We start from the raw sequence: 26513 nt of genomic DNA on the forward strand, positions 1-26513 counted from the left end.
GTGAAGTGCTCTCATCTCAAAAAACATTGACGTCACGTTGATCTCCTGTAACATCCATGTGCCTTGGACTGTCCGTCCCAGGAAATGCATCCCCCCCCCACCCTACGTGGAAGGCATCCATGGTCAACTTGGCTTTTAGGGAAGGAAGAACAAAGGGACGTCTTTGAAGAACCTCAGGGGACTAAAGTCACCAGAGGAGAGAATCCTTGCACACTCAAGATAGCTTGACTGGATAGCTGAGGGGTAGATGAAGTAGTAATCACTGGACTGCTAAGGTCAATTATAGAATTCTCATATGCAGGCGTGCTGTGAGTAACAGAGTAATGGTGGCCGTCATGGAACCTAGAGCCCTGAGTACTAGTTTGGCTGGTGGAGCTGGGGTTGCCAAAATCTATCTAACATGTAGTTTTAGGTTTGAAATCCTATCCTGAATAAGGAAGGCCAAGGACTTGAACAATCCGAATGAGCCCCTATGAAATTTATGCACTGAATTGGTTGAAGCTGGGATTTTTCTAAGTTGATTGTTATGCTCAAGGTAGAAGCTAGCTGTAACAGGTAGTCCCTGGCTTGGGTGAGTAAATGCTTAGTTGGGGCAGTTAGGAGCCAGTCATCCAAGTATGGAAAAACACAGAATCCTTGCAGTCTTATATGAGCTGCGGCTAGCGCCATGCATTTGGTGAACACCTTGGGAGCTGTGGTGAAACCAAAGGGAAGAGCTCTGAACTGATCATGACTGGCTCCCAGGCTCAAGCATAGGTACCTTCTGGAGTGCCTGTCCATCTTGATATGGTAGTACGCATCCTTCAGATCCACTGAGCACATCCAGTCGTCCATTTTTAAAGGAGGTAAAATGGACTGGATCATGACCATCCTGAACTTTGTACTTTTTACCGACTTGTTCAGGGATGTCAGATCCAAGATGGGCCTGAGGTCCCCTGTCTTTTTTGGTACTAAAAAGAATCTTGAGTAAATGGCTAATAAGAACTGATCTGGCAGGACCTTCTGGATAATTCTTTTCTATGTCAGCTTTGAGATTTCCAACTCCGCTGCCTTTCTGTGATTGGCTTTGGTGGAACATCTAGGAGAGACGTCTCTGGCTTGGGGGATTTTGAAAAGGGAATTAAGTATCCTCTAGATATTATCCTTTGCCCCCAACATTTTTGATAGCTAGCCGACTCCAGAGAAGGACAGTTGGGTAACCCTCAGGAGTGCTGAAAGGGTCTGTCCAAGAAGGAATCCCATGAACCTTGATTTTGTGGACCCCTCTGCTGCGTAGGAGGCATCTACCATTGTAACTGTTTCCCACTCTGCCTTTGAGGGAATATTCTCCCTGAGACACCTGAAAAGGACTCAGATTTTTTTGAACCACAGCACCCCCCCCCTCGATTCTGGAAAAGGATCTCTGGGGGGGGGCTGGAGGGTATACAAACGGATCCTTATGGTAGTGTCTTTCAGTCTTTCTCTCTATGGGAGAGTGTCTAACAGTGGGCCCAAACAAAGATGATCCATCAAACGGAGCATTGATGAAGCATGCCTTGAAGGATTCCGTGAAGTCACACAGCATTATCCAGGCATCATGTCTAATGTCAATGCCAGATATGGCAGCACTAGAAGTGCCACATACCACATGGGAGATTAACCTCATGAACGCATTTGATATTGATTACAGTGTGTCCAATCTGAAGGAGAAGAATTTCCTGTCCTCATCAGACATGGACTCTGGGACCGAGCTAGAGTGCTCTTTGATTAAATTCCTCTGAAGTCTGGTAAAATGGGAAAGGTAGTTTAAGGCTCGTAAAGGTAGACTAGGCATAATCTACATCCGAATGTGTCCATCACCATAGACTCCCTGTTCAGGAAATGGGCCGAGGAGCTTTCCTGGGTTAGCTCCTTCTTAGTGTCTGCTACAACTACCATGGCATCTACTGGGATTCCCCTGGTCCAATGGGGTCGGTCAGGGGGAACACTGAGGATTTTGTCATCATGCTTAGATATCAGCTCTACAGTGTCTGGATCCTTTCAAGCTCTGTTTGACACCAGATCAATAAGAGCATCAGTGTGTGTGTGTGTGTGTGGGGGGGGGGGGCACCCAAGATGCCGACGGGCTGGACCCGAAAGCTTCCAAGAACAAGGATTCCTCCTAGGTCAGGTTTTGGGAAGACCATCCACCTCTTAGGCACAGGATTTCCAAGATGTCTCCAAAACAGACATCCTCAGGTGGCGATCTGGGGCCTCTTCTCCTTCCTCAAAATCTGTACCTTCAGTGAGCGATTCCTCTGGGGAATCGAGATGCCTCCTCTTCCACCTTCCCTTCCAGGAATCTCCTCAGTGGGGTCTTCTGGGGAGATGTCAGAAGAGCTCTGAGGTTCCAAAATTGGAAGTGTTTGTAGGCTTTGCCGGATTGGCTGTCCCAGGGGGGCAGTGATGAGGTCTCAGACACAGTCTCCAAAAGAGAAAGAGAGAGACATGGATCCAAAAGGGTGGGAGCCAAGAATCTCCTAGGCATGGAGAGGACCGTCTCCACCACCTTGAAAGCAGAATGGGCCGGAGAAGCCAAAACTGCCGTGACAGATGACCCCCGAACATGCTCAGCCCTCCACTCCAAGAGGGAAGCCGGAGCCAAGCTGATGACTGCAGATGCTCCAAGGGGAGGCGACGGCTCTGAAAACTTCAGAGTCTAAGTCAACCCCTTGGAGCCGATATCTAGGCTTTGGCTCAGACAGACGCTCTGCTCTGAGACTGTTGGAACCGAGCGAGTCAGGGTAGGTGCCAAGGTCGAAGTGAGATTCACTGTCGGCTCTAACACTTTGATTCTCTGGGCATTCTGATCCAAGAGTTCCCAAACAGCAGTTTGGATCAGAGAAGGAGCTAGCGATTTAACAAGTGACCGTCTTCCCACAGTCCCAGTAGGGGATGGGGCTGTTAAGACCCCCATCATGATCTGCATCTGAAAGAAATGCCTCATCAGTCTATCCACTTCTGCCACAGGAAGGCTGTTCTGGAAGGTGGCCTGGACACAATCTTCGGGGACCTCGCTATGCGAGGTGAACCTGTGGAAGGAGTAGGGAGCTCTGAAGACAGAGGAGCTCAGGGCTGAGGAGAGAATTGTCTGAACTTACTCTGATCCGAAACTCTGGGATCCGATGCTTTGGGAGCCTTGGCTGGAGGCTCATCATAAGATGATGAAGCAGACTTCCCCAGTGAATTTATTTACTGCTTCACTTTATTATTTTGAAATTTAATCAGTGACATCAAGTTGTTGGGTCAGAGTTGTTTTATCTTGAGAAGAAGAGGAGTGTTTGTATTTTTTATGGTGGAGTGATGGCGTCTGACCCTAATGTGGACTTACCTCGTGCATTCCGTGAGGAACCGTTTTTTTTGTTTGGGGCGAACAGTGGTTTGAATATACAAACAGGCTCCCAGAGGACTATGGAACATTATTTGAATAATTCAGCACCAGCAATGGGAGCAACCGCTGATAACCGCAAGCATACGAGTCCTATATATGAGGTATTTGTGAGAGAAAGAGCTAAAAGAGTATCAGACCCCTTTAATTCGGTGGGGCAGATGCTCAATGTGATACCATCTGAGATGAGAGAACTGTGTGACAAATATGAGAAACTGCTTGAGAAGGAAACAAGAACTTTCTTTAATATTCTGGGGTTACAAAGATATATAGAATTGGATATTACTCCCAGGGGACTTAGATTTGTGAAAAATCCAAGTACTCCCTTCGATCTGAACTGTCCCATTGAGAAGCAATTTAAAGAACGTTGGTTGAAGGCTTCACATAGGTGTGTAGTAGAATGGTTGCATATTCTACTAGAGAGAGACCAGCTGAAACAGAAAAAATTGAAGCAAGAAGTAGCGACTTTATCACAGACAATTAGTAGTTCTATGAATGTACAACATGTTAATAATTTTTTGGAAAGAGCTAACAAAAAGCTACTTTCACTTGAGACTGAACTTATAGAACAAAAAAAGTCAAAGTTGATAAGGGATATTAATGAATACGAAACAGGGTTGGCTTTTTCAAGTACAGCCAATCGTAAAACTGGTAACCGCAAACGTCAGCAAGTTAGGTTTAAAAGAACAGCGTCTTCTTCCTTTGTTTCTTCCGGTGAGGAGAACTGTTTAGAGTCAGAAGGAGGTGAAGAGTTTCCCAAGTTACCTTTACCACAACAACCGGGTGAACATGCGCGGATTTTTCGGAACCAGGAGGAATCATTACAGCATCCACAGCAGTTTCGTCAGGGACAAAAACGTAACAGGAGTTACGGGACAGCCACGGATAACCAGAAAAGAGGTTATAGAATGGACTATCCACAGGGACAACAACAGCAATATAGAAATGGACAATATTTTAAGAGGTTCAGACGATAAGGTATGTACTGAACCGGGTTTAGTAATTAACTTGTCTAACTGTGATATAACATTGGAACAAGTATCTGTATTGAATTTAGGATTGAAATTTGTTCCGACTGTATTGCCTAGACGTCATGTAGTGAAGCAGGAAATGTTCAAATTTTTGAGAAAATTACATTTAAAATATTATTTTTCTAAAGATTTTGGTAAAAGAAATGTTCCGTTGGGTTATTCTGTATCTGATGAAAGTTTTTTTTCCAGTAATGAGGATGAAGGGGTATTGTGTGCAAATGATAGGGAAGATATGTTTCCTAATGCCTATTGTAAAATTAATGTGTCAAATATATCATCTTTTAGTAAATTTATACCTCCTTTTGTTAACCAACATGTCATACAGTTTGGTTCTATGATAGAATATGGGGGAGGGAATATTTGCGAAAATGTATTAATAAGAAAAAATGAAATATCATATAATCTAACTTTGAAAGAATGGCAGGCATTAAAAATTCTGGGAAATAGGAATGATATAGTAATTAAACCCTCAGATAAGGGGAATAAAATAGTTATCATGAATATAATACAATATTATGAAATGTGTATGGAACATCTGAACAATGTTGACGTATATGAAGAATGTGAGCGACATAAATATGAACAGGCAGTAGTTGAGTTTGAGAAGATGTTAGACAGAAGTGTAAGGTTGGGCTATTTCACTGAGAAAGAGGTTAGAGAGAAGTTATTTAACCAAAACAGTGAGGTAGCTATTTTTTTATGTCTACCGAAGATGCATAAAAGTATGGTTAAACCACCTGGTAGACCTATTATCTCTGCTTATAAATATTTTTTACATAACATTGGTTTAGTGATCCATGAAATATTATTACCATTTGTACTTAAATCCCCGGTCTACATTAGGAATAGTGTTGAATTTTTAAGGAAGATATCCCCCATAGTCTGGAAACCGGAAAATTATTGGTTGGCAATTGATGTTAAAAGTTTGTATACATCTATTAAGCATGAGGATGGGTTGGCAGCCATTTCCTTTCATATGGGAGACACCCCCTTTTCTAGCTTTGTGAGAAATTTGGTAGATTTTTGTTTAAAAAATAATTATTTTTATTTTAATGACATTTTGTATAGACAGAAACAAGGTACTGCAATGGGGGCAGCATTTGCCCCTATGTATGTAAATCTTTTTATGTCCTTTTTTGAAAAAAAGTTTTTATTTAATTTGAATTTTATGAAAAAGTATGTTAATTTTTATTTTCGTTTTATAGATGATTTGATATTTGTGTGTGAAGGATGAAGTGGATAAGTTTATATTAGATATGCATAAAAATCCCTTTGGTCTTTAATTTGATGGATTGCAAAGAGGTAATAAAGTAATATATTTGGACCTTATATTGGAAGGAAAGGAAGGGGGTGTGATTATTTCTAACATCCATAGGAAATTTGATGATGGCAACCAATATTTACATGCTACAAGTTGCCATCCACCGCATGTTCTAAAAGCTTTACCATATGGAGAGTTAGTACGTGTTTCTAGACTATGTAGTGATAAGAGACAGTTGAGAAATGAGATGGACCATACGACCCAGATGTTTTTACCGAGGGGTTATGATCCAGAAATTATGAGACAGGCTTTGAATAGTTTTCGGGGTGAATTGGAGAATTACGGGGAAGTACCTAGATTGGGTAGGATAGGTAAACCCCGTAATGTGAGCCCTGAAAAAAATGGAATGGATAACAATGCAATATACTATGTATCTGTGTACAACATTAAGAGTAATGAACTAAGGGTTATGATAGAATACTATTGGAAATATTTATTAGAAGATAGATCTTTGGCTAATGTATTGACTAATAAACCTCTGTTTTCGTATGAAAGGGGGAGAAATATAAGAGACATGGTAGTACATGGTAGATTTTGTATGCCAAAAATGAATGTTCCAAGGATATTCTTAAATAAGGGAACCTTGTGCTGTAGGAGGTGTAATGTGCGTACACATATTAGAAATACTTTCGATAATATAAATGGGGTGAAGTTTGTACCTAATGGTACTTACTCATGTAGAAGTAAGGGAGTAGTTTATGCATTAAGATGTCCATGTCCTTTTTACTATATAGGGGAGACTAAACGTGAATTTCGCATCAGATTCATGGAGCACATGAGGGATATAAAAAATAGGAAAGAAGACAAGGTAGTTGCTTCTCATTTTAATAAGGTACATAATGGTGATGTGACTCTGTTAGAAGGCACAGTTTTAGAAATTGTGAAAAATATAGGAGGTAATGTGAATGTATTAAAACAGAAATTGTTATATAAAGAGAGTATTTATATTTTAAGACCTTGATGCCCAATGGTTTAAACAATGAAGTGAATTGGAAATGTTTGCTTTAAGGAACAAACATGGTTTAATTATTGGGTGTGTTCTGGTTAATTGATTGTTGTATAAAAATGTATGTGTTTTATAAGGTTTTGTTATTCCTTGAAGGTGGAAACACTGAGGCAGTAGGAGTGTGAATAAAACGAGTGAATTTATTTACTGCTTCACTTTATTATTTTGAAATTTAATCAGTGACATCAAGTTGTTGGGTCAGAGTTGTTTTATCTTGAGAAGAAAAGGAGTGTTTGTATGTTTTATGGATCAGAGAAGGAGCTAGCGATTTAACAAGTAACTGTCTTCCCACAGTCCCAGTAGGGGATGGGGCTGTTAAGACCCCCATCATGATCTGCATCTGAAAGAAATGCCTCATCAGTCTGTCCACTTCTGCCACAGAAAGGCTGTTCTGGAAGGTGGCCTGGACACAATCTTCGGGGACCTCTCTATGCGAGGTGAACCTGTGGAAGGAGTAGGGAGCTCTGAAGACAGAGGGGCTCAGGGCTGAGGAGAGAATTGTCTGAACTTTTTTGGATCCGAAACTCTGGGATCCGATGCTTTGGGAGCCTTGGCTGGAGATGATGAAGCAGACTTCCCCAGGGAATGTTTTCTGCACTCTATATCTTCAAGGTGCTTCTTGAAAGGGAGTTGAGCCCCTCCAGATGATAATGAAGAACCTGTCAACAGGGCGGATGGGGGCAGAAGGCCCTTCAGAATTAGTTTGTTCCTTCTGTTGGCCAATGCCTGTTGATAGAGCCCCTCACAGATAGTACAGGAGGCATCAAGGTGGACAGGAGTGAAACAATATACGCACTCACTGTGGGCATGAGATAAGGGACTCGTGCCCACAGGAAGTGCACTTTTTGAAACCTAACAGTTTTTCAGGCACACAAAAACTTAGAAGGGAAAGAAGAAAAAAGGGAAAAAAAAAACAGAAGTTCCCGCCAAGAATGGACAGCATACAAAAAGCACTAAACTAGAGACTGTTTTTTTTTTTTTTTGAGAGATGGCAGGGTAAATTAAAGAAAGAGTGAAGCACACAAACATCCAAGGATCATAGACAATGCAGATTTGTAGTCACTTCGAGCTTCAGACAATAAACTGAATAAAAATCTGTCTTTTATTAGGTAAGCGCTTTCATGGCAATAACTCCCACTTCTTCAGACCATTGAATAAAATAAGTATGCAGTTGCATCTTATATAATACAAACCAAAGGCTTTCCTATTAACACTAATCAGTCCCAATTAAACTTAATAATTGTTACTTAAAGGGCCTAACAACTTAAGCTAAACAAAACATATTTGATCAGAATTTAAAGAAATGAAATTCACTAGCTTATGGTTAAAGCCCCAAAAATAACCCTTTACTGGAGTTCGAGACAATGGACCATGATGCTTCTCTAAAGAGCGGCAAACGACATCTGAGGTAACCAGGGGGGGAAGTGAAACATTATGGGTAGGGGAGGACGTGAAGCTTTGGAGCCTAAGCTTTTGGAAAGCGGCTGAGTCGGATCTGAAACCCAAAGGCCGAGGAAGAATGATAAAACATCAGATCAGGAGTTCACAAAGCAAAATGATCTAATCATGATGGTAACATTCTTGGTACCAGCAAATTAGAATCTGCAGCACAAAAATGTATTAGTCGGAAAGGCAACCCTTTGTTCCAGCAAAGTAATACAGAAGAGGGGGGGCTATAACAGCACTATTCAGTAGCACCGAATAGGAATTTCACAAACTGTTCATAGCAAAAATTGCTCCCCAGGCTATCAGGACCAGTAGGACTAGCAAACAGCTATGGTTTCTCTTCTTTAAAAGCTGAAAAAAAAATCATCAAAAAGCATAACACCTCCTTAAGTAAAATGTAGGGAAGCACCTAAAGAAAACCATTTAAATTGCTTCAAGTGTGAAGAATATAGAGATAATGAAAAATAATACACTTCCTCGCACTTGGGCAAAAAGGAAAAACACTACATATTTGTAACACAGAACATTCACATACCCACAGTACCTACCTGTATGCACACTTGCCATCAGCTGTTCTGGTTGTTATGGTAACATGGGCTACATGACTTATGCTGGCTAGTGCCTAGAAAACAGAATATAAACACTTTACTTAAAAAAGTAATAACCATTTTTATAAACCCCCATTCTCCAGTTCTTCAATGTAAAAGCTAACAAAGTAAAAATATTAAGCCAGCCACGAAGGACCACTGTTCAAAACACATCTTGTATTGACCGAATCACGGCCAATGTTGAAAATGAGGCAGATGAGCCTTAGTTTACATAAGCTAGCAAATGGGCGCAGCATGATAATAGCATTAATGCTTTCAGACAATGTGTTCAAAGGATATTTCTATACAGGACACATCTAATGATCATTACCGCAAAGAAAATATAAATGAAACCAGTTATGTCCAATGACAGATGACCTAGTGATGAGACAATGTCAAGGAGTCATTAGAATTACAAGATCATTTCAATATAGTTTGAGTTGGGTGGTTTACATGGCAGCTCAATGACACCTCAGCAATAATCTAAGGGGGGGGGGGTTGCAACATTAGCGCTCCTTGCAGAAAGAAAGCTCCACTCGGCATCAGTGTAAATCCTTGGTTAACACATAAAACGGTTTCAAAACAAAAATATGACTATGTGACTTGCAGTCAAAAATGTGATCAAATATAAATTGCAAAACAGTAAAAACATTCTATATTGACGTTTTAACCATCAAAAACAAACATATATGCAAGCTGATTGTGGCAAACTCCATTCTACTTTCACTATTATAAACATATCATCTTTACCTAGTTAAGGTATTCTTAATAAACAATCTCAATGTACACATGATGTTCCAACTTAAAGTTGTCTTATAATTTATACAGCTTCCACAGTAGACATCGCATTCTAACCTTAAGGCATTCTCTATCATCATCATTGACCATAAAATGGGCAATAGTATTACGATAGATTTTAAACATTAATAGCTTTATGTCTATAATAAACCTGAATGGTGCTAGCATAAAAAAAAAAAAAAACTAAAATCGATCAGACCCAATCATTTATTTATGTTCTTTCTTCACATTCAAGCTGATTAGGTGACTATAATTTCATTTGTCTATATGCATTCCTTTCCAATTACCATTACAGGTCTACCTATAAATCTGCCTGGCATCTAAGCTGCCATCTCATTTCCTTGAATTCAAGAAAAGTATCTGATGGTCCACCCCTGGGACCCAGGCCAACTTTGTCAATAATACAAAATTTGAAGTTATGTTTCATTTTCTTTTATATGTTTCCATAGGGCATTTTTTCATCCTTGTTCCTTATACTATACAAATGTTGTTAAATCCTTTCTCTAAGGCTCCTAATAGTTTTCCCTATGTAGAAGATGGGACATACCTGACACTTTGCTAAATACACAACACCTTTGGTACCACAAGAATACTCGTGCCTAAATTTTACTTCTACATCAGGTGTGATTACAATGCTTTTACTTTCATCACTGTGTTACCTCTCTTTTGGATTGTTCAATGGGCCTTTTACATTTCGATAGTTGGCACCCAGCACACCAAAAAAGTCATTAGTTTGACGGCAATATGTAAGACTAGCCCAGATGGTGAGCTGTGATTATTTATTTGACAGAGAGTGCATCAAGTTAAAGGAAATGTTAGGTGACAGAGGATATCCAACATATTTTGTCAATAGAATTGAAAATGAAGTTAAAATCAAAAGGAAGGAAGGGATTTTTAAGCCATTACTAGGTACAACAAATACAACCTCCAAAAAGGATGACAATGGACTTATGGGAGTAGCTGAAACTTTGGGGTACAACAAAGCACTGATATTACCACACAATTTCCATTTTGAAAAGTTTAAAAAGGTCATTCAGGGGCACTGGAATATCTTCAGCCTAGATCAGGAACAACTAAGAATTATAGGAACGAGACCAAACATAGTCTATAAAAAAGACTTGTGCATCAAAATGTACATAGAAAGACCAATAGAACAATCCAAGGGAGAGGGTGGTGTAAAATGTGACAGGTGTGGACAATGTAAACACACTGATGAAAGTAAAAGCACTGTAATCACACCTGATGTAGAAGTAAAACTTAGGCACAAGTATTCTTGTGATAACAAAGGTGTCATGTATTTAGCAAAGTGTCAGGTATGTCCCAGATTCTGCACAGGGAAAACTATTAGGAACCTTAGAGAAAGGATTAACAAACATTTGTATAGTATAAGGAAAAAAGATGAAAAAATGCCCTATGGAAACATATAACAAAAAATGAAATGCATAACTTCAAATTTTATATTATTGACAAAGCTGACCTGGGTCCCAGGGGTGGACCATCAGATACTTTTCTTGAATTCAAGGAAATGAGATGGTAGCTTAGATGCCAGGCATCAGTTTCTCCAGGTCTCAACAATGTCATTTCCATCAACAGTGCATTTAAGACTGAAAGCTATGTTTACATAGTTACTCAGACAGGCTTATTTGTCTAGCTCAGGTAGTTGTTTTTCAAAGGATTACCAACATCAAACCCAAAGGTACACACAAACAAGTGGTTGTCAATATGTACATATTTATGCTTTTAGCCAAGAAATGTTTTTTAAACACAGCTTTATGTATTACTTGGTCCAACTACAATGTTTTACTGTCACATGGTTAATTAATTGAAATAGGAGGGGTCTATTTTTTAGTATTCAAAAGGAGTATCTTGTACCTGTAACGTTATTCTGAAGAAGACATTGGACAGACGAAAGCACTCATTTTTTATTGGATTTTATCATTAAAGTTCTTTGCTGCTATGAACCGTTTCAGTGTTTTGTCTACAGTTTGTGTGCTTTTGGGATTACTAGCTTTAATTGTCTTATAAACCCTCTGTCAGTGTATATGCAAACATGGCCAACCTACCGCTCTAAGACAATAGGATACGATGTAAAACAATAAACTATACACATCATAGCTGTCTACAGGTCAGACTCCACCATCACTACCTAGTCAAGGGAAAACCTTCCAGTAGCTCCTCATATAACATGTACACAGCACATTTACAGGGTTTCAATCTTTTCACATTTTCAGCCTGACAGTTCATAATATGCTCCTTTCATCTAACAATTGGCCAAACATTCCCATTAGAAGAACCAACAAGACAGTATGGCATTATTGTTAATAATATCAGTAAACCATCAACAAGAAAATATAAACTTCTAAAGTAATGGAGCTCCATTCTTAAATGTTGACATTTGATGCAAATATAGCAGGACGGTCAAAAACTATCTTCCAAGCTCATCTTTTCCATCCATGCCTCTCACATTATAACCTTAATACATAAAATTCAACATTACCCCATACCAGACAACTTGGGGGAGGAGGACTCATCACATTTATACAATCCCAGAGGAAATTCTATGTTTCATCATTTAGCTTCTGATCTTCAAAAATGTTAAACCATCTTCTCTTCTGATCAGCACTTCTCTTGAAATAATAGCCATGGATGAAAATGTATACATTCTTTACTAATAATCATGTGATTCACAGCGGAGCTGTTAAGCCATATAAAAACCTCTTCATCTCTTCATCTACAAGACAGACTGTTAAAAGATGGTAGATAACATTACAAATGGATGCATAACCCTAGAAAAGGCTACATCCAGCTAATCATAGAGTACAATGCCCTCTTTGGTATGTCCTGACCAGGCATATGCAGCAACTAGAGTGGCATCAGAGGTTCCTTACAAGAAAAATACAAGGCACAACAAACTTGTCTTATGCGAAGCACCTTAAAGCCCTTTCCCTCTTCATAGTCTCCTATAGTTGGTGGATGGGTGATCTATGTCCGTCTTACAAGGCATCTGCAAATCCAACACTTATGAGTTTCCTGCATATTTGTAAGTCAAACAGTACCAGAAATTAAAGGTCTAGGGACCTGAATCTTATATATTTTATTTATTTTACATTTGTTTGCCGGGAAATGTCCGAATGAGCACAGCTGCACATTTTCAGCAGCGGTCCGGGGAGAAAAGCTCTACACAGTAATAGAATAGAGAATATATAAAAAAGTAACCTTTGTACTACCACACAATAATAGTGTAGAGAGTAATACAGGCAATATAAAATTTCAAATAATAGTAACATTTGAACCACGCATTAGGAGCAGCGCAAATTTATATATATAGTAAAAACAGATTCTGCAACTTAAACATAAAATGCCAGAAAGAGATACATGAGTGCCAGAGTCTACCCTCTTATGTAACAGGTTTCCCATCCATGTGAAGCTGAGTTTGTCTATTACCCAACCTAAGTGCAACCTAGACCAGTGGAGGGTCAATAGGAAACTTACACCAGGCCTGGCACCCATGTCCTTTATGGACAGAGATAGCTTCGAAATGCCTGGGCCTCAATGTCCTATTTAGAAACAGGAGGTCACTCTTATGGGAAAACTTGGCTATGTTTAAGAAGAAACCCCCCCCAGATCATTAGCCTAGTAACAATCTACGAACCTATGATTTTAAAGCAACCAGAACCACAAAGACTTGTACATGTTGATGTAAATACTTTACTGTATATACCTGTGTCGTAATTATATTCACAAATGAAAGCTGCTGACCCTTCTTAAAAACATGAAGACCACCTGTAATGTTTAAAATTCAAACCGTAAAGTTAGCACTTTCGTCTTGCTTTCGTAAGCAAGACTTCATCAGACAATTATACAATAGAACGAACCAACTTAAATACACTAATGGGTGTCACGATTCACTTTACATTTAAAAAAAATATGATACATATTAAAATCAACTCCTGCACTTCCAAGTACTCAAAGGTTAAAAATGATTGAAAATGACTTAATCTGACAAAATGGGGAGGAAATGGTGAAAAATAATAATATATTTGTAACACTGTGTGAGTACAAATATATATACTAATGTAAATAGTATAAAATATGTATATAAAAAAAATCAACAAAATGCATGGTTTAAAAGTAACCATTAAAATCTAACTAAAACTATTTTAAAATATATACATGACTAATACAGCTGTTAAATAAATTCATAAAATACATGTTTTTGTTATTGTATTATTAATAAATAAATGAATTATACATTATGTTACATACAGAGGCATACTAATACAAACACCCAAATTGGGTGGATAAAACTATAATCTCTGAATACTTCTAAGTTTCAGTACACAGGCTAAAGATATTTTGTCATTCAAACCCGGAGGGTTATAGGAATTCGGTCTGATTTACCACATGAGCTCCTTGAGCTCAAACAATAAGCTCGTGAGACCCCCCTCTTGGGTTGAAGTGTACCTGGTCTACAATCTTAAATAGAAAGGCATGGTCAGAGCATTCATGTACATGTCTGGCTAATCCATTTTCCAACTTTGTTTTCCTAATGCTGTAAACATGCTCGTATATTCTATCCTTTAATTTACTGTCCGTTTTACCTATGTAAAAACATGGACAGGATCTACAGGTTGCCAGGTACACTACTCCCTTAGTCCGGCAATTAAATCTACCCTTTATACTGAATTTCGTCCCTCTAATATTAAAAGTGCCCCCCACTTCTATGCATTTGCAATAAGGGCAACTTTCACACTTATACATGCCCACTGTGATAACTAAATTGTTAGAATTGTTTTCCCATACATTCCTAAGGGTGGATCTCCTTCTGTAACTTATATTGGGGAACGGTTCTATGATGGACATCAAAACGGTGTCTGATCTTAACAGATCCCAATTTTTCCACAGTATGTTTCTAACAATAGGGGTCATCTAAACTAAAAGTCATAATGAAAGCCAATTTAGGTGTATTGTTCCTACTTACAGTCACTTCCATCTGTGTGCCTCCAATATCCAAATCTGAAGATAGAATGGGTTTGTATTCGACAATAGTCCTCTTATGCTGAACCTCAAAAATAATTTCATCAAGAAAATACTCAGGGTATCCCCTCTTCAAAAACATGTCATACAACACTAAACATTCCTGCTTGAATTCAGTTTCTTCCGACACCATTCTAGCAGCTCTCACTAGCTGTCAACTTTACAACTGATATTTTCTGACGTAAAGGGTGACAGCTGGTGAAATGCAAGAATGAGTTGGAATATGTCGGTTTCCTGTGGATCTGTGTGTTAAAAGAGGAATCATCTCCATTTCTGTATAATTCAACATCTAAATAGCTAATACTGTTAGGGGCAAAATTAGAGGTGAATTAAAAAAAAAAAAACAGTTGTTTCATTCAAATAAGAGACAAAGTTTAAAATATCATCTGTACATCCACCAAAAATAATAAAGACATCATCTAAGAAACGAGTGTAAAACTTAATGTTGGTCCTGAATAGGTTGTTATTAAAAATGTGCATGGATTCCCATTGTGCCGTTACTAAATTTGCAAAACTGGAACCACAGGGGGACCCCATGGCCACCCCTGTTTTCTGTAAATAGTACCGCCCACTAAACATGAAATAATTGTTAGTAAGTGTTACGTCCAGTAATTCCTGCAGCAGATACATTTCATTTTCTGTAGCCCCTTTAGAACGTATCAGATTAGATACCCATTCTATGCCTATATCTATCGGAATTACTGTGAGTAAGTCCTTTACGTCAATTGTTAATAGAATGGTACTGCCCTCACATCCCAAATCATGAATATTCTTTAGAAGTGACCAAGAATCCTTACAAATGATCAACTTTTGTATCCACAAACTTAGCAATGGGATAAGTTATAGAATTCCTGCCATTGACTATAGGCCGAAGTGGTGGATTCAACAAATCCTTGTGAATTGTTGGTATCCCGAATATTACTGGTGTATGGGGGGGTTAAACATGACATATAATTATATACGTCAATTGAAATACGTGATTTGATAAATAAATCATTCAATAAAACTTTGATTTTGAGGTGTGCTCTGTTCATCTCATTGAGAGAAGCCACGCTGTAGTGTTCTGAATCAAGTAATTTTTCCATTCTTGCTATATAATCATCATTATCGAAAAACACTAAAATCCCTCCTTTGTCCGGTCTTACCACCCTTACATTCTGGAACTTCAACCTTTCTAAATAATCTCTGTCCTCACATGAGAAGTTATTCCTATTAACATTTGGTCTGTTCCTGTTATTTTCTAAACTATTTCTTAGATCTAATTCACAGATCTTTTCAAAAACAAGAATTCTAAATTGACTTTACGTACAAATAACTTAACGTCAATTTTAGTTTGAGTTAAATTAGCTCTAGGAATCAGGTACGAAAGTCTGCTCTTTAGCCAAAAGGTCAGCCAGAGCTGTGTCCACCTCCACGTCTGAATAATTAAAAATTTTAAAGTCCTGCGTACTATTGTGAATTATTCTCAAAGTGGAGGAAGAAGCAGAACAACACTCTGGGAGTTCAACTCCAGCTAGGTCATCTCTAGCTGGAGAAAAAGTTAACCTTGGGTTGCTCACACTGACTGATTCCTGGTCGGATATGTTTTGTAATTGTTCCCTGGGCCAGTAGGCTGACAGCCCCTCCTGTAAAAATTTTGACCTTGGTTCACACCACTGGTAGTAGGTTGTTGAGAGTTATTAAAAGAGGGTTCCCCTGTGGTATAATTACTGTTATTATACCTCTTACAATTGTTCCTTAGTCGACCATTCCAAGAATTGTTGGTAGATTTACCATAATTGTTAGAGTTATTAGAAGTGGAAACCGCTTCAGCATAAGAACGTTCCGAAGAATTGTACTCAAAATCACCCATGTCCTGTTCATTAATACTATGGTCATTTGTGAGTTGGTTGGTATTCCGAGGAAATAGTGAAAAATAATAATATATTTATAACACTGTGCGAGTACAAATATATATACTAATGTAAATAGTATAAAATATATATATATATATATATATATATATATATATATATATATATATATATATATAAAAATAAAAATCAACAAAATGCACTGTTTAAAAGTAACCATTAAAATCTATCTAAAACTATTTTAAAATATATGCATGATTAATAAAGCTGTTAAATAAATTCATAAAATACATGTTTTTGTTATTGTATTATTAATAAATAAATGAATTGTACATTATGTTACATACAGAGGCATACTAATAAACACTCAAATTGGGTGGATGAAACTATCATCTCTGAGTACTTTTAAGTTTCAGTAAACAGGCTAAAGATATTTTGTCATTCAAACCCGGAGATTTCATACGTTATAAATTTGACTATGAACATGTCTTTTCTAGTATTTATTAATGGTCAATTAGAAAAGATGAAAGTTACAAAAAATTAACGAGGGATAATAATGACTATATGAAGGGGTCATATCCCAGGCCTCCACCCGTGCAAGAATGGCTTAACCCTGACACCCGTTTCGTGAATACCAACCAACTCAAAATGACCCTAGTATTAATGAATGGGTGATTGTGAGTACAATTTTTCGGAATGTTCTTATGCTGAAGTGGTTTCCACTTCTAATAACTCTAACAATTATGGTAAATCTACCAACAATTCTTTGAATGGTCGACTAAGGAACAATGGTAAGAGGTATAATAACAGTAATTATACCCCAGGGGAACCCTCTTTTAATAACTCACAACAACCTACTACCAGTGGTGTGAACCAACACTACAGAGTGGCTTCTCTCAATGAGATGAACAGAGCACACTTCAAAATCAAAGTTTTATTGAATGATCTATTTATCGAATCATGTATTTCAATTGACTTATATAATTATATGTCATGTTTAACCCCCCCCCCTTACACCAGTAATATTTGGGAGACCAAAAATTCACAAGGATTTGTTGAATTCCACCACTTCGACCTATAGTCAATGGCAGGAATTCTATAACTTATCCCATTGCTAAGTTTGTGGATGAAAAATTAAAAAAAATACGTAGAAAAAATTGATCACATTTGTAAGGATTCCTGGTCATTTCTAAACAATATCCGTGATTTGTGATGTGAGGACAGCACCATTCTATTAACAATAGACGTAAAGAACTTATTCACAGTAATTCTGACAGATATAGGCACAGAATTGGTATCTAATCTGATACGTTCTAAAGGGGCTACAGAAAAAGAAATGTATCTCCTGCAGGAATTACTGACGTAACACTTACTAACAATTATTTCATGTTTAGTGGGTGGTACTATTTACAGAAAACAGGGATGGCCATGGGGTCCCCCTGTGGTGCCAGTTTTGCAAATTTGGTAATGGCACAATGGGAATCCATGCATATTTTTAATAACAACCCATTCAGGACCAACATTAAGTTTTACACTCGTTTCCTGGATGATGTCTTCATTATTTTTGGTGGATGTACGGATGATATTTTAAACTTTGTCTCTTATTTGAACAAAACGGCAATTTTTGTAAAATTCACCTCTAATTTTGCCCCTAACAGTGTTAACTATTTAGATATTGAATTATACATAAATGGAAATGATTCCTCCGTTAACAGACGGATCCACAGGAAACCGACATATTCCAACTCATTCTTGCATTTCAACAGCTGTCACCCTTTATGTCAGAAAAGATAAGTGGTAAAAGGACAGCTGGTGAGAGCTGCTAGAATTGTGTTGGAAGAAACTGAATTCAAGCAGGAATGTTTAGTGTTGTATGACATGTTTTTGAAGAGGGGATACCCTGAGTATTTTCCTGAGTAAATATTTTTGAGGTTCAGCATAAGAGGACTATTGGCGAATACAAAACCATTCTATCTTCAGATTTGGATATTGGAGGCACACAGATGGAAGTGACTGCAAGTAGGAACAATACACCTAAAATGGCTTTCATTATGACTTTTAGTTTAGATGACCCCTATTGTTAGAAACATACTGTGGAAAAATTGGGATCTGTTAAGATCAGACACCAATTTGATGTCCATCACAGAACCATTCCCCAGGATAACTTACAGAAGGGGACCCAACCTTAGGAATTTATGAGAAAACAATTCTAAAAATTTAGTTAGAACAGTGGGCATGTATAAGTTGCCCTTATTGCAAATACATAGAAGTGGGGGGCACTTTTAATATTAGAGGGAAGAAATTCAGTATAAAGGGTAGATTTAATTGCCTGACTAAGGGAGTAGTGTACCTGGCAACCTGAAGATCCTGTCCATGTTTTTACATAGGTAAAACGGACCGCAAATTAAAGGATAGAATATATGAGCATGTTTACAGCATTAGGAAAACAAAGTTGGAAAATGCATTAGCCAAACATATACATGAATGCTCTGACCATGCTTTTTTATTTAAGATTGCCTCTGTATGTAACATAATGTATAATTCATTTAGTTATTAATAATACAATAACAAAAACATGTATTTTATGAATTTATTTAACAGCTGTATTAGTCATGTATATATTTTAAAATAGTTTTAGATAGATTTTAATGGTTACTTTTAAACACTGCATTTTGTTGATTTTTATTTTATATATATATTTTATACTACTTACATTAGTAAAAATATTTGTACTCACACAGTGTTACAAATATATTATTATTTTTCACCATTTCCTCTCCATTTTGTCAGATTAAGTCATTTTCAATCATTTTTAACCTTTGAGTATTTGGAAGTGCAGGAGCTGATTTTAATATGTATAATATTTTTTTAAATGTAAAGTGAATCATGACACCCATTAGTGTATTTAAGTTGGTTCGTTCTATTGTATAATTGTCTGATGAAGTCTTGCTTATGACAGCATCACAAAAGCGCTAACTTTACGGTCTGAATTTTAAACATTAAAGGTGGTCTTCATGTTTTTAAGAACGATCGGCAGCTTTCTTTTGTGAATACAGTTGTGTTATAATTATGTTTGTGTTTTTCTGAGAAATGTAACTGTTGTTTTTTTCTGAAAACTATCTGAAATTCAGTTGTTAATATAAATGTACTGTGATGGAGCTTTTCTCCCTGTGCCTCCACTGAAAACGGGTTCTGCCCAGTCAGACTTTCCCAGTCAATAACAAAAAAATAAATCAATACATACATACATACATACATACATAAACACGCCCTTGTTTTGCTTGCTTAAAGTTTTTGTAGGCTTGTTATTTACTACTATCAATGCTACTATCTTGCTTATTGTGGCCTCTTGCACCCAAAATCCATGCACCCATTGACTAATCTTCAAATTATACACTGGTGCACTACTTATCCTTGTGAAGCTGCTAAATGCGCACAAACACTGAATCACTATTTCATGTACATGGCAGAATCTGTGAAAGGTATAATTAAATAATAACCGATGAGTGGGAGTGGGTATAAGAGGATTTACCCACAGCTGGCATGGTTTAATTACAAGTGTGAAGCTCGAGTGATTAAACAAAGTTAACTGAGAGTAAATCCTCATATACCCCACAGTATGCTGAGACAGTTGAGAATTACAAGGAAAATCAAGTACGTTTCTTTAGTTTTGCAGAATGTACCCAATTTTCTTTTATGTGGTCTGTTCTCCGTACAGACCTCTAAACCTCTTAGAAATGTGGACAAAGGACCCAAAATAGGGCAGACTGCAAATGTTGCTCTTATAAACTTAAAATGTTGCTACGATGACAGAATTTGTGTTAGGGTGCACTGTCTGAAGGATGTGAAGTCCAAAATTCAAATGCGTGGCTTTATTTAGTGACTTCGCTCCTTAGCTATTTGTCAGAAAACCACAAATTTTATGAGGAACAGACCAAAAGAATACTGAGGCAAAAATATGGGCAGACTGTGAAAATCTATACTATTGAGAGGTATGCTTACGTAGCATATATTATTAAAAAAAAGTCTGTCCACTCAATACTTGAGCAGCCAGACCTTCTTCTACTGGTATAGACTCAATTTACCAGTTGCATGCAGGTTGGTCCATCTAATCAGTGCAGTCGTTTTTGTAGAACAACGACCCATCATTGTATAATTATCTATGCAACATGTTAGGACACTTCTGCTTTTGTAAAAAAAAAAACAAAAAAAAACCCTGTGAGCATCACGTTAACATGCACACCTAATGAACCAAAATATAATTTCCCAAACCTCCTAGAATTAGGAAGATAAAGTCTCAGCAGTGGCAGAGCAGATACAACCACCCTCACGGACTGCACAGGGTCATCAGCATGCACACTGCAAACAGTCTACGACCACTGCAGACTGTAAACCATCTACTACCCCTAAAGCCAGAAGTAAAAACAAAAATATCAGGCACTCTTACTACAAACTTATAAGACTAGACAAGGACAGGCTGACAGTTGCATGACTCCCTGACACAAGAAACTGTGATGCTAGAAAGGTTCTTCATTGCATAACAGCTGGCAAATATGAATACGATTTAAAATCTCCAAGTCTTTTGGGTTTCTAATACTATCATGGGAATGGACCCCATTCCTAAGTCAAAGTACGATTAAAGTTCATGAAATTAGTATTGTTTCACTCTTTGATGTCAGCCAAAAGTGCTCTTCGCAGCACCCACAATGTGCCCAGTAATGACTCCTCCTGCAATTCGTACGGTGTTACATGTAACATACCTAAATATGACTGTAAATTCTTTTTTATAAGACCTGTTGCTCCTACTACTATTGGAACTGCCTGGATATCTTTCTTCGACATGGCTCTCATTTCTGCCTGCAGATCCAGGTACTTTATGACTTTGTGTCTCTCTGTATGCAAGACACTGTAGTCACTGGGTGTGGCGATTTCAGTCATCAATGCTACTTTTGTCTTCTTTTCTTGGACCACTACATCCGGTTTTCTAGCATCTATCTTATGGACTGTTGGTATTGGGTGATCCCATGTGATATAAACTTCATTTTCTATGATTCTTTGTGGCTCATGTTTCCAGTGTTTTTCAGCCACTTCGATACCATAATGTTTGCACAATCTCCAGTTTAACAGTCTTGCCACATTATTATGCCTTTCAGTATACAGTCCCTCTGCCATTAGTGCATTACACCCAGCAACAATGTGTGACCGTTTCCAATTTGGTTTTACAAAACCTGCAGTTTGTCTGTTTCTCCCACATTTTCAATGGACTCTGTAAACCAGCGTGTACATAGCCACTATCTTGGACTGCCAATATATGACCGTGTGGTAACTCTTATGTCTGTATATGTGTGTGTGAATGACTAAGAGCTAAACCCTAAAGGACATGGACATTGACATGATGGATCACACTAGGCTTGTTTCACATGCAGGTAGAACTCTGCTCCAGAGTGGAATCCTACCCATATGAATAATAATAATAATAATAATAATGCCTAAACACAAAGAAAAGATAAATGGGACAACTCATTCACCACCTTGGGGAAAAAGAAGGATTAGTACACAAGGACACATTGTCCTTATGAAAAACCAAAAAAGGAGGACAAGCCATCAGACACCTGTCTGGCAGAAATAAGGGCTAACAAAATTAGAGGCTTCGAAGAGCAATGCTCCAAGGAAGCTGAAGCCGCAGGTTCAAGAGGAGCCAGAGTCAATTTCTCCAAAACAAAATTAAGATCCCAGGGAGGAAGAACAGGCTTCCTGGGAGGTCTAATATGAAGGATGCCTTTAAGGAATTTTTAGCTTCAAATAAAGAAGTTAAAGGAGGAGATAAAGGAAGATAAGCTGAGATAGCTGATAAGTTGGCCTTAAGAGAAAAATAAGCCAACCCAGTATTTAGCAATTCACACAGATAGGAGAACCAAAGGAACATCCACAGAAAATTGATCCAGATTACGAGAAAGACACCAAACAGAAAACCTCTTCCATTTGGATAAGTAGGATTTCCTAGTATTGTGTTTCTTGGCCTCCTGCAGGACCCAAAGCACATCCTCAGGAAAAAAGGTGCCAAAATCCAATCACCCACAGAGTCAGCTGAAGAGTGAACAGGTGGAGATGGATGAGAGATCCCTTGTCTTGTTTGAGTAGATACACCCTGTGAGGTAACTTGTGATGACTGCCCTTGGCTAAATACAGAAGAAGAGAGGAAACAATGCTCTCTCAGCTGAAAGGGAATCAATAACATGATTCTAGGGGCATCCTATTGAATTTTGAACAGGACTTTTGGAATGAGAGGAACAGGAGAGAAAGCATAAAGAAACATCCCCTTCCAAGAAAGAGAGGATGTCCACCTTCCTCACCAGAGGAACTGGGACTCTGGCACAAAATACAGGAAGTTGGCTGAAGAGAGGGGAGGCATATATGTCTACTTGAGGAGTACCACACTGGTAGACAATGTCCAGAAACACATCCCTGTGAAGCATCCACTCGTGGGATTGAGTTAAGGACCTGCTCAGAGTGTCTGCCACAATGTTTTGACCGGAGGGAATGTGAACTGCCTGAAGAGTCACTTGATAATGGACAGCAAGATCTCACACCAGGAGTGTCAGCCAGCAAAGAAGATAAGATCTTGTGCCTCCCTGTTTGTTTGCAGACAACACCATAGTGATGTGGTATGTAAACACCTTAAGAGGTCCCAGGGAAAAGAGAGAATGAAAAGCCTGAAGAGCCAGCAGAAGAGCTCTCATCTCTGACACTGATATGCCCCTTCTGTTGAAGATGAGAACACACCCCCTGCACCTATAAGGAGCCAAAAGCTGCTTCTCATCCCACATCTGAAGTGTCTGTGAACAGCTACTGAGAGGAAAGAGGGGAATGAAAAGGAAGCCCTAGATTTAGAGACAACTGCTGGATTCACCAGTTGAGTTCCTTCTTGAGACATGGTAGAAGAGAACTATAAATTCTAAAGGATGAGCATGTTGAAGCCAGACTGACTTCAGGAACCACTGAAACTTCCTAGGGTGAAGTTTGACCAGACGGAGCATAGGAATGGTGGATCCCATAAAACCCCAGAGCTCTCAGAAACTCGTGGCTGTAATGGAAGCCAGAGGAAGAAGATTTTGAAAGCAGAAGAGAATCACAGCCTTTGGAGGAGGCAGGTATGCCAGCAAAGGTACTATCCGAATCCTGCAACCCAGAAAAACATGGCCTTGAGAAGGAGTCAGAGAAGACTTTGAAGTCTATTGTACACCCCCAGGCTCTGAAAAAGGATCTCTGGAGAGGATGCCTGAAACAAAAGGTCGAAGTAGAGAAATACATGGATCCCCTGAATCCTGCAAAAAGCCATCACAGGAGCGAGCCATTTGGTGAATACCCTTGGGGCAGTAGAAAGGCCAAAGGGTAAACGAGAGAACTGAAAATGCCAGGAAGCAACAGAGATGTATCAAAATATGGAGATACACATCCTTGAGATCCAGAGACACCACATAAGCCTGAGGAAGCAAACGAGGGAACAAAGTCTGAAGGGACAACAGCAGAAGAGTGGGCACCTTCAGAAATTGTTTAGATGACAGAGGTCTAGAATTGACCTTGAAAGTATCCTCCTTTTTGGGTACTAGAAACATCCTGGAGTAAAACCTCCTCCCCCTTTGGGACACGGGCACCTCTTGAATAGTACCCTGAGTCAAAAGGTCATGAAGCACCTCTGGGGAAAAAAGGGAGTTGTTCCCGAGGAGGCTGAGGAATGCCCATAAAAGGGGAAGGGATTGCCCCACCATGAAATACCACTGGCGAATAATGGACAAAACCCAACAATCCTGAGTAATCTGTAAACAAACAAGGAGACAGAGGGGTGAAGAGAAGGAAGAAAGTGGTTGGGAAGAATAGGATAGTCAGACAGCACCTGGTTTAGCTGGAAAGGAGGACTTCTGAGGCACTGAAGTTTGAGTAGCCTTAGGAGACCCCGCATGCTACCCTTTTTGCCCTTAGGAGGAGAAAAAGATTGCCTGCGAACAAAGGCTGGCTTACTGGGGAAGATTCTCTGAAATTTAGGAACAAGAGAAACAAACATGTTTGAGTTCCTATAAAGCCTCTTATCCTGAAGGGACTTAAATCAGCAGTAGCATCACCAAACAAGTGTTTATTATCGAGAGGGGCATCCATTAACTTAGCCTTGATATCTCCAGGCAACGGTTAAAGCTAAGCCCAGAATACCTCCTCATCACTGACTCAAAAGCAGCAGCCCTAGAAGGAGCATTTGCTGCATCATAGCTACACTTGATGGAATGACAAGTCAACTGGTAGGAACTCCCTAACAAGGAAAAAAACAGAAATTTTACCCTCAGAGTCTAGAAAATCAGAAATACCTTGAAAAGCCTGGGATAACAGAGCTAACACATACCTAGACATACGGGTCTAATAATTAAAAACCCTAAAAGTAAAAGTAGCTGAGGTGTAAAACTTATTACCTAGCCTTTCCATGGTTCTGCTCTCTATCAGAGGGCAGTAATTTGGGCGAAGGAAGCAGCTGAGAGAACTTGCCAGAGGCTACTGACACCATTAAGAGGTCAGCAGTAGGACACTTGTACAAAAATGTATAGTCCTCAGGCACCCTATAGAACCCATCAGGTTTCTTGGGAGCAGGGGGCTGAGAAAAAGGAGCTTTAGAGGCACTGAAAAATGCATCCACCAAAGTGGCCAAAACAGGAGGAACAGCAGAAGGTTTAGGAGATTCTATCTGCAGCAACTCATAGTACCTCTTTTGGATCGCTGAGACGTGAGCAGAATCTCATTTAAAAACTCCATCATCCTGGACACTGTGTCCCCAAAAGAAATCTCTTCAAAGGAGTATCAGGACTGGTAGACTCCTCTTCCTCTGTTCCATAGTCCAAAGGAGAGAGAGAGAAGCAGAGAAGGGTAAAGCAAGGTATTCCTCACCAGAATCCAATTTCTCCTCAGAGGAATCCGGTTCCCTGGGTCTTTTTAGGGGAGTAGAGGACCAGGGGACGCTGGAACAGAAACTCTTTGAGGTGGTTTCAATGCCATCAAATCACTAAACAAGCCCTGAGTGAAGGACTGCCATTCACTCTGTGGATCCTTACAAGCAAGAGTAATAAGTTTAGTGTTTTGCTTTTTCCTACATGAGACGTCCGCCATATAAACGTTGGAAGGCTCTGACCCAGGACGCCATTCAATAACGGTAGTAGGGACTACTACTCTAACTAAAATCTGAGGAATACCCCTAGGCCCCTCAGAAATGATCAACCGTGGTTCCCCCTGAACATCCGAAATGGAAGTCTGCAAAGGATCCTCGAAGTCCTTAAAGCCAGATCCCTGACGGCCTCCAACCCAGAAGCAGCAGAGGAATCAGACAACAAAGCCGGACGAACCTCCAGGCATTCACTCATCTTGGAAGAGATGTCTGGCCTAGGCTGAACACTGGAAGATTCTAGCCTAGGCTTCTTGGCCTTCTTCCCTGATGGCTGTCCTTCAGGGTGGGAAGTTCCCTTCATCATATCTTTCACAAGAAGTTTAGGTCTCTGACTCTCAAGATCAGCACCAAAGAAGAAAGTCTACTACACAAAGTTTTACGTACAAAAGCCTGACAGATGGAACAGGATGTATGATTGTGCAAGGCACCAAAGCAAAACAGGCACTAGTCATGGTGGTCTTTATGGAGAATCGGTCTCCCACTCTGGCATTTACCCTTCCGAGATGAAATGAAACCCCACAATCAACAAAAAGAACATACAACAAATAAAGGAACCCCCAATGGGGCACGTACCTTCAACGGCTCAGTGAAATCAGCAACGGAACATAGGTGTTCAGACTGATGATCAAGAGATAGCTTTTGGACTGGCGGCAAAGTTCTGAGGATGGTACATCCAGACGTCACCTTTATGCTCTACGCTATGTGAGGAACATACATGTGTTGTAAGGTGTACCTTAAAGCAACCCAAGGCTTTAGTATACCGGCCGGATGTCAGGCTGCCCTAGGCAGGGGATCCCTAAGGTCATAAATACTGCAACAGTGAAAT

General features: G+C 39.1%; 1 protein-coding gene across 1 annotated transcript in view; it reads right to left on the reverse strand.

The window, feature by feature from the left end:
- The window catches only part of MLH1 (mutL homolog 1), a 2895606-nt gene that overhangs the window by 2556853 nt on the left and 312240 nt on the right, over window positions 1-26513 (reverse strand). The window contains exon 4 of the mRNA XM_044064896.1: window positions 8759-8832. Coding sequence (XP_043920831.1) covers window positions 8759-8832 — 74 coding nt within the window. The remainder of the gene's footprint in view (window positions 1-8758; window positions 8833-26513) is intronic.

Source organism: Protopterus annectens, chromosome 3.part0 (genome assembly GCF_019279795.1).
Source record: "Protopterus annectens isolate FY-2018-M chromosome 3.part0, PAN1.0, whole genome shotgun sequence".
NCBI classification, from domain to species: Eukaryota; Metazoa; Chordata; order Ceratodontiformes; family Protopteridae; genus Protopterus; species Protopterus annectens.